The sequence below is a fragment of the Microcaecilia unicolor genome, chromosome 2, assembly GCF_901765095.1.
Source record: "Microcaecilia unicolor chromosome 2, aMicUni1.1, whole genome shotgun sequence".
Taxonomy (NCBI): Eukaryota; Metazoa; Chordata; class Amphibia; order Gymnophiona; family Siphonopidae; genus Microcaecilia; species Microcaecilia unicolor.
The window spans coordinates 19,376,285-19,391,165 of record NC_044032.1 but is presented as its reverse complement, the minus strand read 5'-3'; the positions used below and the strand labels follow the sequence as shown (position 1 = coordinate 19,391,165).

At 45.4% G+C, this 14,881-nt stretch overlaps 1 protein-coding gene across 1 annotated transcript in view; it reads left to right on the top strand.

Annotated features, from left to right (window-relative positions):
• The window catches only part of LOC115462811 (aldo-keto reductase family 1 member A1-A-like), a 77,472-nt gene that overhangs the window by 9,906 nt on the left and 52,685 nt on the right, over nucleotides 1–14,881 (top strand). The window contains exon 2 of the mRNA XM_030192828.1: nucleotides 1,479–1,606. Within this exon, the coding sequence (XP_030048688.1) occupies nucleotides 1,523–1,606 (84 nt within the window). The 5' untranslated portion in view covers nucleotides 1,479–1,522. The remainder of the gene's footprint in view (nucleotides 1–1,478; nucleotides 1,607–14,881) is intronic.

The following is a 14,881-nucleotide window of genomic DNA, read 5'->3' as shown; positions in this document are numbered from 1 at the left end:
CAAAGTTAAAGGGGGCGTTTTGGCAGGGAACGGAAGGTGGGACGGGGCGTGGTTACTAGATGGCCGGCTTCAGCCGATAATGGAAAAAAGAAGGCCGGCTCTGACGAGCACTTGGTCGGCTTCACTTGGTCCATTTATTTTTAGGACCAAGCTTCAAAAAAGTGCCCCAACTGACCAGATGACCACCGGGGGGAATCGGGGATCACCTCCCCTTACTCCTCCGGTGGTCACCAACCCCCTCCCACCCAAAAAACATTTTTTACACATTTTTGTGCCTGCCTCTATGTCAGCCTCAAATGTCATACCCAGCTCCATGACAGCAGTATACAGGTCCCTGGAGCAGTTTTAGTGGGTGCTGCAGTGAACTTCAGGCAGGCAGACTCAGGACCATCCCCCCCTACCTGTTACACTTGTGGTGGTAAATGTGAGCCCTCCAAAACCCAGCACAAACCCACTGTACCCACATCTAGGTGCCCCCCTTCACCCATAAGAGTTATGGTAGTGTTTTACAGTTGTTGGGAGTGTGGTTTGGGGGGCTCAGCACCCAAGGTAAGGGAGCTATGCGTCTGGGAGCAATTTGTGAAGTCCACTGCAGTGCCCCCTAGGTTGCCCGGTTGGTGTCCTGGCATGTGAGGGGGACCAGTGCACTACAAATGCTGGCTCCTCCCACGACCAAATGGCTTGGATTTGGCCGGGTTTGAGATGGCCGCCTTTAGTTTCCATTATCGCCGGAAACCAATGGCGGCGATTTCTAACGCCGGCCCAAATGTTGAGATTTGGCCGGCCCCGACTGTATTATCGAAACGAAAGATGGCCGGCCATCTTGTTTCGATAATACGGTCGGGTATACCGCTTTCTGGGGCCGGCCTTACAGATGGCCGCCCATATAGATGGCCGGCCCCGTTTGATTACGCCCCTCCACGGCACTCTCCTTACATTACAGCACAACACTCCAAATATCAACACTTGACAAGTTATCCGATACAAAAGGAATTATTTATTATGACTGCAGCGTTCTATTGCTTACATATGCAGAACAGTTACAGCATCACGCAATTACATTCAATCTTGCAGCTTACAATGTCAAGCAATTAAATAAATGAATCAAACTTCCTATCTAGAGCATTTGGTCAGGGTGTGTAGCCTTTTGAGTCGCACAGCTCCAACTGTTTCAGCCTTGTATGAACCACATTCCTGCACCACCTGTGGCATATACCGTAGATAAACCAAGGCGCTACAATCACTTCCTTGATAGGGGTTGCTGTAAAAGCACATTCGTCTTCTTAAACGTTGACTCTTTCCTGATGCTTTCAGCCTCCCCATTCCATCCAAGTCTGGGTTGGCAAAGCTGACTTTCACTTGCTCGGTCATTGGCCCCCCTCCGTACAAGATGGGGACCCACCCATGGTCTTGCATCATCCAGAAGGGCCTCCAGTTCACTTTCTGATTATTGTTGTCTCTGCTTCATTCTCTGACAGATTTTTCCCAGTTTCCCGCTGTCACTTGATCTTCCAGCGTCGCTATGAGTACTACAACTGTAACCCTAGCCACAGGACAGAAAATGCCAATGATCGGGCTTGGCACCTGGAAAAGCTCACCTGGACAGGTAAGAGAAATATAGCCAGCGGGCAAGCTGATAGACACGATTCATTTGTAAGGAGCCTGGAATTATTCATTCATAATTTTATTCATTGAGCAAACCAGAATACAACTTCAATTAAATTATAGATAGATTTTTTTTTAAAAACTATACAAAACTAGTTTTCTGCATAACTCTGTCAAAACTTGACCGGTTTCAATAAAAGTTGAGATATGTCATCCTGAATAAATTTGCAATAAGCCTACACTCATACCAGCCCTCTCACCTAAATGGTGTTGCCACCACCTAGCGATTATCATCATGATGTGTTCAGACGCCATTTTGCTTTAAACATAAACAGTTACCAAGGTTTTAAGTCAGCAGGATCTGAGGCTGATTAAAGATTTGTATCTGGAGAAAGGTTACGGTTTTAATAGATTGGTATAAGCGTTTCCAGAAAAGAGGTGGAAGAGGGTAAGCATAGAATACGTTTTGAAGAAATTGTGAGAGAAGGGCTCACCTGATGGCTCATCGCCAGTCAGGAAGTGGCAGGGCCCAATCAGTTCGCACTGAAGAAAACATTACAACAGTTGAAGAACCAGGTAGTGAAGTGATGTCGTTTGGGTGAGGTGGCCAGCATGAGTGTAGGCTTATTGCAAATTTATCACGTATGATATATCTACTACTACTACTACTACTTATCATTTCTATAGCGCTGCTAGACGTACGCAGCGCTGTACACTTGAACATGAAGAGACAGTCCCTGCTCAACAGAGCTTACAATCTAATTAGGACAGACAAACAGGACAAACAAGAGATAAGGAAATATTAAAGTGAGGATGATAAAATAAGGGTTCTGAACAAGTGAATAAGGGTTAGGAGTTAAAAGCTGCATCAAAAAGGTGGGCTTTTAGCTTAGATTTGAAGACGGCCAGAGATGGAGCTTGACGTACCGGCTCAGGAAGTCTAGTCCAGGCATATTATTGAAATTGGTCACGGTTTGACAGAACTATGCATAAAAAACAAGCCTTGTATAGGTTGTTTTTTTTTTTTTAACATTGTGCGGTGCCTCGCGTCTGCCTGTAAAAGAAGAAAAATCACCTTGTCAGCCAGCCTTCCCTCACTGTGTCCCACCCTCTGATGTAACTTCCTATTTCTGCAAGGGCGGAACACAGTGAGGGAAGGCTGGCCGATGAGACAATTTTTCTTTTACAGGCAGATGCGAGGCACCGCTCCGCCGCTTCATAGATTTTTTTAAAGGCTGGGTCACGGTGCCGGGTGGCAGAAGAGGGTCGTCGGCACAGAGCTGGTAGGCAGGTGGGGACTGGGTCGGGGAGGGGACCTACAAAAAAAGGTGCCGGTACAAAAAAAGCACTGCTGACCCATCTCCGGCGACCCTCCTCTTCCCTGCCCCCCCTGCAGCCACCCATGTCCAGCGACCCTCCTCTCCCCCTGCCCCCCCTGCAGCTACCCATGTCCAGCAACCCTTCTCTCCCCTGCCCCCCTGCAGCCACCCATGTCCAGCGACCCTCATCTCCCCCTGCCCCCCCTGCAGCCACCCATGTCCACTGACCCTCCTCTCCCCTTGCCCCCCCTGCAGCCACCCATGTCCAGTGACCCACCTCTCTCCCCTGCCCCCCTGCAGCTACCCATGTCCAGCGACCCACCTCTCTCCCCTGCCCCCCTGCAGCCACCCATGTCCAGTGACCCACCTCTCTCCCGTGCCCCCCTGCAGCCACCCATATCCAGCGACCCTCCTCTCCCCCTGCCCCCTCCAGCCACCCGTGTCCAACGAGCGTGTTCTCTCACCTGCCCCCACCCCAGCCACCCAGGTTGTGTTGTGGATTTATCTGGGCAGGCAGGAAAGATCCCCAGTCCTGCCTGCCCGCTGCTGGCGCAGACCTTCCCCCGCTGTCTGTTCGGAGTTCAAAATGGCCGCCGAGACTTGCAAGGGCAGCCTCAAAGACTTCAGCAGAAGTCTCGTGAGTCCACCATTGCAAGTCTCGGTATAAATATTCATTTCAAAGGTATTTTGCGGTATATCAAATTATTCAGTCCAATTCCAGTCTTTTTCTGGCTAAGCCACTGCAGAACAAAGGACAGAGTTTGACTCGTCAATTCCTTGCTTCTTAAATGTACTGAGGAGTCAGGGGCATGAGGCAGGGGCGTAGCCAGACACCCAATTTTGGGTGGGCCTGAGCCTAAAGTGGGTGGGCATAAAAATCCCATCCAGCATCTCTCCCTCCACTCCCCCCCCCCCCAGGCGACCAATAATTTCTCAATTCCACCCTCCCCTCCTTCCCTTCATACTTTTTCAAATCTTCAGTGCTTCACTATCAGCAAACAGTGACTCATACCTGCTGCTCTCACCAGTCCAGAGCCTTCCCTCTGACCTGGTACCACTATTGTGGAAACAGGAAGTTACATCAGAGGGAAGGCTCTGAACTGGCACGAGCTGTGGGTATGAGTCGCTGTTTGTGAAACATTGAAAAAATGAAAAGGTACAGAGCAGTTGGGGGGGGGGGGTTGAGTTGACAGATGCCAAAATGCCTTTGGAGGAGGGGAGGGAGAGATGCTGGGAGTCTTCTGCTGACGAGGCTTGAGGCTCACCAGCCACATCAGAGTTGTGCCACTTATGGGTGGGCCTGAGCCTAAAGTGGGTGGGCCTGTGCCCACCCAGGCCCACCTGTGGCTATGCCACTGGCAAGAGGCCTCTGAAATAAGGAAAATCAAGGAGCTACCACTGAACCTAGGAAAAGAGGAGAGGGTTCAGAGGAGTTGGATCCAGGAGGATTCAGGTGTTGGCAAAATCCTGAAATGCTAGCACTGCTGTTTATCTTACTGGTCCTTGTTTAAAGTTTGGCACTTCTCTGTTTCAGGATTCACCGGCCTCCTCCTGCATGATCTAGAACTTTCTTAATGCTGAGGTGTCTATTAATATGTCAGTGCAGTATTTGTCTGTTTCAAAGCATGAGCTGTTCCCAAGATAAAGCGGTGAGAATCCAGCCAGAAAGCAGCTGGTTGGGGGATTTGCTGTGGGCAGGTTTGAGTAGGTTGGGCCACCCCTGACAGCTGCCATATGTGCTTCAGTTCTTAAAATATAAACAGGCCTGTCACGCCGGTATTTTCTTAGGTGTCTCTTATTTTTTTTTTGTCTAAATGCATTAGGTTTCTAATGTTTTTATTTTCTATCTGACTGAGGAGTAGCCTAGTGGTTAGTGCAGTGGACTTTGATCCTGGGGAACTGAGTTCAATTCCCACTGCAGCTCCTTGTGACTCTGGGCAAGTCACTTAACCCTCCATTGCACCTGGTACAAAATAAGCACCTGAATATATGTAAACCTCAGAAAGGCAGTATATCAAGTCCCATTTCCCTTTCCCTTATGACATCACAATATCAGAAGTGAGCCAAGTATCGGGCAAGCAAGCCATTGTGACATCACTGATGAGGTTGGCTCTTATTGGTGGAATGAGTGGAGGAGTAGCCTAGTGGTTAGTGCAGTGGACTTTGATCCTGGGGAACTGTATAGGGCAATCAAGCCATTGTGACATCACTGATGAGGTTGGCTCTTATTGGTGGAATGAGTGGAGGAGTAGCCTAGTGGTTAGTGCAGTGGACTTTGATCCTGGGGAACTGAGTTCAATTCCCACTGCAGCTCCTTGTGACTCTGGGCAAGTCACTTAACCCTCCATTGCCCAGGTACAAAACAAGTACCTGAATATATGTAAACCACTTTGAATGTAGTTGCAAAAATCTCAGAAAGGCAGTATATCATTCATTTGCCTTTCCATTCCCTCTTAAAAGAATGGCCCCAGCCTTTTGAAACATTACTCTTCAGTGATCCATGGCTGCATTCATGCCTGGGCATGGTTCTAAGCAGTACATTTTTTCTAGCAAAAAATGTGCTGGTACTCAAAGGCAAAACCATCCTTTGGGGGTGGGGCGATCACTGAGGGATCTGCCCCACAATAACCAGGCCCCCTGCAACTCACCACAGAATCTATGAAAAGGTAGAATTACTGTTAAGAGCCTGGCTTCTACTATTAGTACTTGAGGAGCAAGGGTCAATTTTAGCAGGCAGTGGAAAAGGTGCCAGTACTCAGTACCTCTGAGTACCCCCTGAAAAAAGCCCTGGTGCTTTCACTCTTCTGCTTTCCGTGCTGTATTCATGCTGTAGAGAAAATGTAATTTATATTTTGAATATAAATACAAATCAAGGAATAAGAATCCAAATCAAGGTCAGGTATACATATAAAGTGGCACATATGAGTTTATCTTGTTGGGCAGACTAGATGGACCGTACAGGTCTTTATCTGCCATCATCTACTATGTTACGTGAATCTTTGTGATGAGGAGCTGTGATCCAATCTTCAGCTGTCTTATATCAGTGTAATGCTCCATGAGGCTCAGATGATCCATTAATTTCAGAAATGAAACAATACTCAATGGGAAATGAGACCTTAGTTATATTGAATTTTACAGCCACCTGAGGGGAATTTTTAAAGCATGTGCACATAGAATCTCTAAAAATTACCCATCACAATGGCAGTTCTACCACCGTGTGCATATAATTAGGTGCCTCTAAAGGAACATATCATATACTCGTTTAACAGGGACTATGTGTGCATATGCCCGAACATGTACGCCAGCCACAGAGCTGAGGTAATGTCCCTAAGCTCCAGTGATACACGAGTAATGTACAGTATTCTGTAAGTTACATAAGAATAGCCATACTGGGTCAGACCAATGGTCCATCTAGCCCAGTATCCTGCTGGCAACAGTGGCCAATCCAGGTCTCATGTACCTGACAGAATTCGAAAGAGTAGCAAGATTCCAGAATCCCAAATTGTAGCAAGATACCAGAATCCCAAACTGTAGCAAGATTCCAGAATCCCAAAGAGTAGCAAGATTCCAGAATCCCAAATTGTAGCAACATTCCGGAATCCCAGAACAAGCAGTGGCTTCCCCATGTCTGTCTCAATAGCAAACTATGGACATTTCCTCCAGGAACTTGTCCAAACCTTTTTTAAACCCAGATATGCTAACCGCTGTTACCACATCCTCTGGCAACGAGTCCCAGAGCTTAACTATTCATTGAGTGAAAACATATTTCCTCTTTTTTAAAAAAGTATTTTCATGTAATTTCACTGAGTGTTCCCTGTTCTTTGTGCTTTTTAGTAGAATAAATAGAAATCAAACAAAATAAAACATGGAAAAGAAAATAAGATGATACCTTTTTTTTTTTTAAATTTGAAATTGTTTATTGAACACAACATAATGGAAAAAATACACTGTTTGCCAGACCAGCCAACCGACTGCTCTGACATGTCCAGCAAATACAATCCAACATCAACTGTAAATCGCAATCTTTTTTGATAATTTTCTCCCTACCCACCCACCCTCCCACCCAAATCAACTCCCCCCCCCCCCCCCTGCTCCCCCCTTATTCCCTCTTGGCAAAATCTCCTATACAGGTAATTCACTACTCCATAATCGTTCTATTTGAGACCATTCTTTCGCATCTGGCTTATATCTGCCTTGTCTTTTGTCAGTCAATTGTTCTAGGCCCACAATGTTCTTGATTCTCATTGTCCAGTCTGTGATTGTAGGTCCCAGTCTTTGTTTCCAATGGGCTGCTATCTCCAGCTTGGCGGCTGCCAACCCCAGTCTTTTAAGCCTCTTCTGCCACTTCTGGCCCCTTTTATTTCCCCATCCCAACAAACACCACGTAGGTTCTACCGGGAACTTTGTGTCCAATATGCGCGTCAAATGCATAGCAATTTCCACCCAAAAAGTCTGTATAAGAGGACATGACCACCAGACATGTAAGAAATTTCCTATTTCTGCTTCACACCTCCAACATCGATTAGATGCCATAGGATACATTCGCTTTAGCCTATCGGGTGTGTAATACCATCTACTTAAAACTTTATATGCATTTTCTTTGATTAGTACACACACCGATGCTTTTTTCACCTCTAAACACATCCTCTCCCACTCCTTCACACTCATTTCCATATTTAAATCACGTTCCCATGCATTCATGTAGGGCAATTTGAGCATCTTCTCTCCCCTAATGTATTTATATAACCTTGAAATTCCTTTCCTCCCACCTTCCAGGGTCTCCCAAATATTTTCCAATTGCTCCTTTTCCCTCGGGTCCGATGTCAACCACCCCTGTCCCGTCATGAAATGCCTAACCTGTATGTATGCAAAATAATCTGATTCTGGTAAATCAAATTTCCTCTTTAATGTCTTAAAGTCTCGCATTACCCCACCCGACATAAGATCCCTAAATCTCCGCAGGCCCTTTCGGTTCCACTCACGAAATACCCCCCCCTCTTGTCCTGCGTGGAACTCATCTTCATGGGTTATATGCGCCAAAGTAGAGGTTTTCACCCCCTTCCGGAATTTATTTTTTAATACATCCCAGGTATGTTGCAGGTGTGACACAAAGGGACTACTATTCCCCTGAGGTAAACTGCACATCCGTCCGGACCCCCATACTCCTTTCTCCAAATTACCCCTTGGAACCAGGCTTTGCTCTAAGGTCGCCACTGGTGATCTATCTCCTTTACTCCACTCCGCCACTTGTTTCAATTGGGCTGCTTGGTAGTACCATATTAAGTTGGGTAGTCCTCTTCCCCCTTCCTCTACTCCCTTCCACATAATTCTTTTCGAAGTTCTTGCTCTCTTACCCCCCCACACAAACCGGGAAATATCTGATTGTAATTTATTCAAAACCACTGGTGGAACTTCCAAAGGCAACGTTTGGAAAAGAAACAACATTCGCGGGACCAAGTTCATCTTAACCACCGCTATCCTGCCCCACCAGGACAGCAGCCCATTCTTCCATCGACTCATGTCTGTGCGCAGTTCCCTAAATAGGGGATCGTAATTTAATCCATATAACTTTGTTAGGTCCCTAGGAATCCAAATGCCCAGATATTTAAAGTTCTCCCGAGCTTGCCTGAAGGGAAATTTTTCCAACATAGCTTCGGTATCTGAAGGGGGCCCCACCACTCCCAACACCTCTGATTTATCATAATTGACTTTAAATCCAGACATTTCCCCAAAAACTTTAATCTCTTTGCAGATGTTTGTTAACGACACCTCTGGGTGACTCACGTAAAAAAGAATGTCGTCTGCAAACAGAGCTATTTTATGTTCCCTATCCCCCACACAGAGGCCCTTTATTTGAGCTGTCTCCCTAACCTTCTGTGCAAGAGGCTCGATCGCAATGGCAAAAAGCAAGGGAGAGAGGGGGCAGCCCTGTCTGGTACCCCTTTGTATCTGCACTAGATCTGAATACCCTCCATTCGCCTTTATCCTGGCCACAGGTCTCGCATACAATCCCCTTAGCCATGATATGATCCCTGGCCCAAATCCCATAGTTTTTAATACCTCCCACAGGTAAGTCCACTCAACCCGATCAAAGGCCTTTTCTGCGTCAGTTGTTAACAGCACCAAAGCCTCCTCCCTATTTTGGCCCTCCCAAACAATATTTAGGGTTCTCCTTATGTTATCAGCTACTTGTCTCTTAGGTATAAAACCTGCTTGATCCGTGTGGATTAACTGAGGGAGAAATTTATTAATCCTCTCTGCCATTACCTTGGCTAATATTTTAATATCTATATTTATGAGAGAAATTGGCCTATATGAACCACATATTGTTGGATCTCGCCCAGGTTTGGGAAGAACTGAAATCCCCGCCTCATACATGCTCCTCGGTAGGGTCCCTGATTTGAAGCATTCATTCCCTACCCGCACTAATAGTGGCCTTAGCTCCTGTCTCAGTATCTTATAGAATTTAGCCGTGTACCCGTCAAGTCCAGGTGCTTTACCCCCTTTCAAGCCCTTAATAGTTTTATCTATCTCATCTGCCGTTATGGGTTTGTCCAGGGACTCCCTCTGTTGCTCAGTTAGGCTACTTAATCCTATCCCACCTAGATATTCTTGAATCTTCTCCACTGTAATTTTCGCTTCTGATGAGTAAAGAGCTGCATAATATCGGGCAAATTGTTCCCTAATTTCTTTGTCCTGATACATCAAACCGTCTCCCGCTCCCTTTATTTTAGTTATAGTGTTTCCCACTACCCTTTGCCGCAAATTGCGTGCCAACATCCTGCCAGCTTTATTGCTGAATTCAAAAAATTTTTGTTTTATTAACTTTCTATGGTATTCCATCTGTCTAATTTGTATTTGTTGTAGCTCTGCCCTGCATTCTCGCAGCTCCCTTATCGCTTCAGGACACCGCCCTCCCTGATGTTGGGCTTCCAAAAAAGCCAATCTTTGTCGTACCCTCAATTCCTGAGCTTGACCCTCTTTTTTCCGTTGACTACCTTTCTTAATCAAATGACCTCTTACCACCACCTTCAAGGCGTCCCATAGGGTCCCATCCGTTACATCCCCTGTATCATTGTCCTCCATATATTCCCATATCACCCTTCGAATCTCCCCACATGCCTCTGCAGAATCTAGTAAGGATTCATTTAATCTCCAAAATGTTTGTCCCCGTTCTCTCCCCAATCCCTTCCATGAGATCCATATAGGGGCATGGTCCGAGGTATGTATGCTCCCAATATCAGAGTCCCGAACCTTACCCCATAAGTTGCGGGATCCCCAGATTGTATCTATCCGTGTGTATGAGCGCTGCGCATGTGAGTAGAAGGAGTAGGTCCGCTGTCCGGGGTGTTGCATTCTCCAGACATCGATTAAATCTAGCTCCTTAACCAGTCTTAGTAATTTAGACGTATTAGCCTGTCTACCACCCTTCCTGCCTTTAGAGTAGTCAAGATCTGTTAATGCCCAATTGAAATCTCCCCCTAAAATTACATTGCCCGTCACAAATTGGAGTAAATCTAACCTTAGGGTCTCAAAGAATGCTCCCTGTCCCTCATTGGGTGCATAGATATTCACCAAAGTAATTAGCTGGTTATTGATCTTACCTTTAACCGCAATGCACCTGCCCTGTTTTTCTGAATAGGTCTGTTCATGAACAAAAGGGACCGTATCTTTTATATAGATTGCAAGACCTCCTTTTTTCCCCCCTCTAGGGTCCGCCAAAAAGTAGCTCTTCCCCAAATTCTTATATTGTATTAACCGCTCATCCTTCTTTTGAATGTGTGTCTCCTGCAACATACTGATATCCCATTGCATTTTACGAATTTCCCTGTTTATGATACTTCTTTTTTCTGGAGTATTCATGCCATTTACATTCCATGAACCAACTGTTATCCCTCCCACCTCCCCTTCCCTCCCCTGTCCCCCCCCCCTCCCCGAAAATCCCCTCGTCTGTTCACTAGCCTTAACTGCCAGTGATATCCCTAAGGAAGTGTCGTTCCGATGGGTTCCCTTTCCATTCTTTATCCCCAACATACCCCATCACTCATCAACATACATCATTCTTTTCCCCATTCATGCTCCCACATATCCCCTATATGCCAAAACCTTTTGTAAATCTTAACAGTAAGTCCCTGGTTGTAGAAGTGTTTTTACTCAGCTTTAACTCCGGGCCAATGCCCTCCAGCATTTTTTCCTTTTCAGGTGCCTGCAGCCGTTTCAGTCTCACTGTCCACACGTGGTGGACTCTTGTTAGTTCTTCCTCCAGCCCGTGTGGTCCAGCCCCCCTTACTATTAGGGGGCCTGTCTTTGCTAAAATTCTGGGAAGCCTCAGGTATCTCCGGCAGGTCCATACATCCAAGTGCAGCCAGGATCTTCCATGCTCCCTCAGGTTGCAAGATTTTCTTTGTCTGGCTTCCCACTGTTAGCAACAAACCCTTAGGATATATCCATCTGTAGCGCAGCCCCGCTTTTTGCAGGTATCTCGTAATATCCTTAAAATCTCGTCTCTTTTGCAGAGTAGATCTCGCCAGGTCCTGAAAAATCTGCACTTGGACATTGCGCCATTTGATTTCTCCCAATGCACGTGCTTTTCTCCACACTGCTTCCTTCACCTGGAACTCATGGAAGCATGCCACGATGTCTCGAGGGAAATCCCCCCGCTGCGGCCCCAAGCTCCGATGGGCTCTATCAATTTTTATTGCAGGCCGTTCTAATCCTTCTTCAGGATCTGCTCCCTGTTCCAAAATAAAGTCACAAATCTCTCGCACCACTTTCTCCGCTTCCCTGAATTGTATTTCCTCAGGGATGCCTTTAATTCTCAAGTTACACCGCCGCGAGCGGTTCTCCAAGTCTTCCAAACGTTGCTCCATGAGTTTTCTTTCTTGCTGTTCTTTAAAAGCACTCTTCCTCAAAGTTTGCAGTTCTCCCGCCATCGTTTCAATCCGCTCCTCCGTCTCTACCATTCGGCCGCCCATATCTTTCACTTCTTCGCGGAGTTCCGTAACTGCAGCTTGAATGCTTTTCCTAGTATTAATCATCTCTGTTTTAAGTTCTTTAAACCATCGTATAATTTCGCTCCGCTCTACTTCTATCTCACCAGTGACTTGCTCCTCGTTTTCATTATCAGACTCCATTTCGTCCGGCGCCATTTTTGCTCCACGCGGGGGAAGTGGTGTTTTCGCCTTACTCGCTACTCTCGGCGATTCCCCTGCATATTTAAATTTTGCCAATTTCTTTTTGGCCGCCATTTACTATAGCTGCTTTGCTTCTTCTTTTGCGGGGAATCCCTCGCGCTTTATCGGGGTTTCTCACGCTTTTTTAATCCGTAACCCGCGGAGCTCTACAACCAGGCTACCGGCTACATCGGTGACGTCACTTCCTCCACCTAGATGATACCTTTTTTATTGGACATAACTTAATACATTTCTTGATTAGCTTTCGAAGGTTGCCCTTCTTCCTCAGATCGGAAATAAGCAAATGTGCTAGCTGACAGTGTATATAAGTGAAAACATTCAAGCATTACTATGACAGTCTGACAGGGTGGGAGGAGGGGGGTGGGTAGGAAGTATGCATGGGGACATCAAAGCATATCATTGATATTCTAACAGGGTGGGTGTGGATAGGTGAGGGGAGGGTGATCAACAGAGACATACAGCTTTATGGTTTATAATGGGCTAGGAACCTCAGATCCTTGTTAAGTCCTTTCTGTTGGGTGTTGAAATATTCAATCATTCTGACTTCAAAGGTCTTACGTTCTTGTATGGTTTTAAAGTTACCTTTGAGGATTCTCACTGTGAAGTCGCTGGTACAGTGTCCTGGACCTGTAAAATGTTGACCAACAGGCGTGGGAACCCTGCTGGCACCAGTATTGTTCATATGATGTCTATGTAAATTGAATCTTGTCTTAAGCATCTGGCCTGTTTCTCCAATATAGCATCCTTCGTTACATTTTTTACACTGAATGATATATACCACATTGGAAGATGAGCAAGTGAAAGATCCCTTTATGTTGAATATCTTTCCTTTGTGGATGACTTTGGGGTCCTGTGAAATATTTTGGCATAGTTTGCAACTGGATAAATTACAGGGAAGTGTGCCCTTCTGTTCCTTTTCAGTCTGTGAAGGAAGTTTACTTCTGATTAGCTTGTGTTTTAAATTGGGTGGCTGTCGGAAGGCCAGTACTGGTGGGGATGGGAATATCCCATCCCCACCAGTACTGGCCTTCCGACAGCCACCCAATTTAAAACACAAGCTAATCAGAAGTAAACTTCCTTCACAGACTGAAAAGGAACAGAAGGGCACACTTCCCTGTAATTTATCCAGTTGCAAACTATGCCAAAATATTTCACAGGACCCCAAAGTCATCCACAAAGGAAAGATATTCAACATAAAGGGATCTTTCACTTGCTCATCTTCCAATGTGGTATATATCATTCAGTGTAAAAAATGTAACGAAGGATGCTATATTGGAGAAACAGGCCAGATGCTTAAGACAAGATTCAATTTACATAGACATCACATGAACAATACAGCCAGTAGGGCCCCCACCCCGGTGGGACAGCACTTCACAGAACCAGGACACTGTACCAGTGATTTCACAGTGAGAATACTGAAAGGTAACTTTAAAACCATACAAGAACATAAGACCTTTGAAGTCAGAATGATTGAATATTTTAACACCCAACAGAAAGGACTTAACAAGGATCTGGGGTTCCTAGCCCATTATAAACCATAAAGCTGTATGTCTCTGTTGATCACCCTCCCCTCACCTATCCACACCCACCCTGTTAGAATATCAATGATATGCTTTGATGTCCCCATGCATACTTCCTACCCACCCCCCTCCTCCCACCCTGTCAGACTGTCATAGTAATGCTTGAATGTTTTCACTTATATACACTGTCAGCTAGCACATTTGCTTATTTCCGATCTGAGGAAGAAGGGCAACCTTCGAAAGCTAATCAAGAAATGTATTAAGTTATGTCCAATAAAAAAGGTATCATCTTATTTTCTTTTCCATGTTTTATTTTGTTTGATTTCTATTGATAACCTTAAGAGTGGACTAACACGGCTACCACACCTCTCTATTTAACATGTAGAACCCCAAAGAGTAGCAACATTCCATGTAGAATCCCAAAGAGTAGCAAGATTCCATGTAGAACCCCAAAGAGTAGCAACATTCCGAGTAGAATCTCAAAGACTAGCAAGATTCCATGTAGAAGAAGGGCAACCTTCGAAAGCTAATCAAGAAATGTATTAAGTTATGTCCAATAAAAAAGGTGTCATCTTATTTTCTTTTCCATGTTTTATTTTGTTTGATTTCTATTGATAACCTTAAGAGTGGACTAACACGGCTACCACACTCCTCTACTAGTAGAATAAAAAAATCGATTCACTTTTACCCATTCTACACCTCTCAGGATTTTGTAGGCCTCAATCATATCCCCCCTCAGCCTTGTCTTTTCCAAGTGGAAGAGCTCTTTAGCCTTTCCTCTTATGAGGAAACTGTGTGTAACTTTGCACCTTGCCCAGACCCCGTTCCTGTATACACCCACCTGCATATTATGTGCGATTGAAGATATTTGAGTAGTTCCAGGATAGCATATAGGTGTGGAATTAATATTAGCTTGTTTGCATGTATGTGATCATGTATGTGTGCGTGTATATGCTAGTATTCTAAACCTGGGAACACCTGCTCTATAGAATTATCCCCTACATGTGCACATATACTTACGTGTGCATGGCTAAAATACACACACAAATGCACTCATGTATTGGAGAATCAATTTAAATGGTCAAACACATCCATTTTCAAGAGTGGGAGCTACAGTTCCAAATCCACTCAAATGCTCAGCACTCATGCAATGAAAGGTAATTAGATCAATGACTTCTGCAACGACTCTGTTCACATAAACTACCAGCTCAGGCCTCGCTTGCCTCTTCATCGGTCATGAACA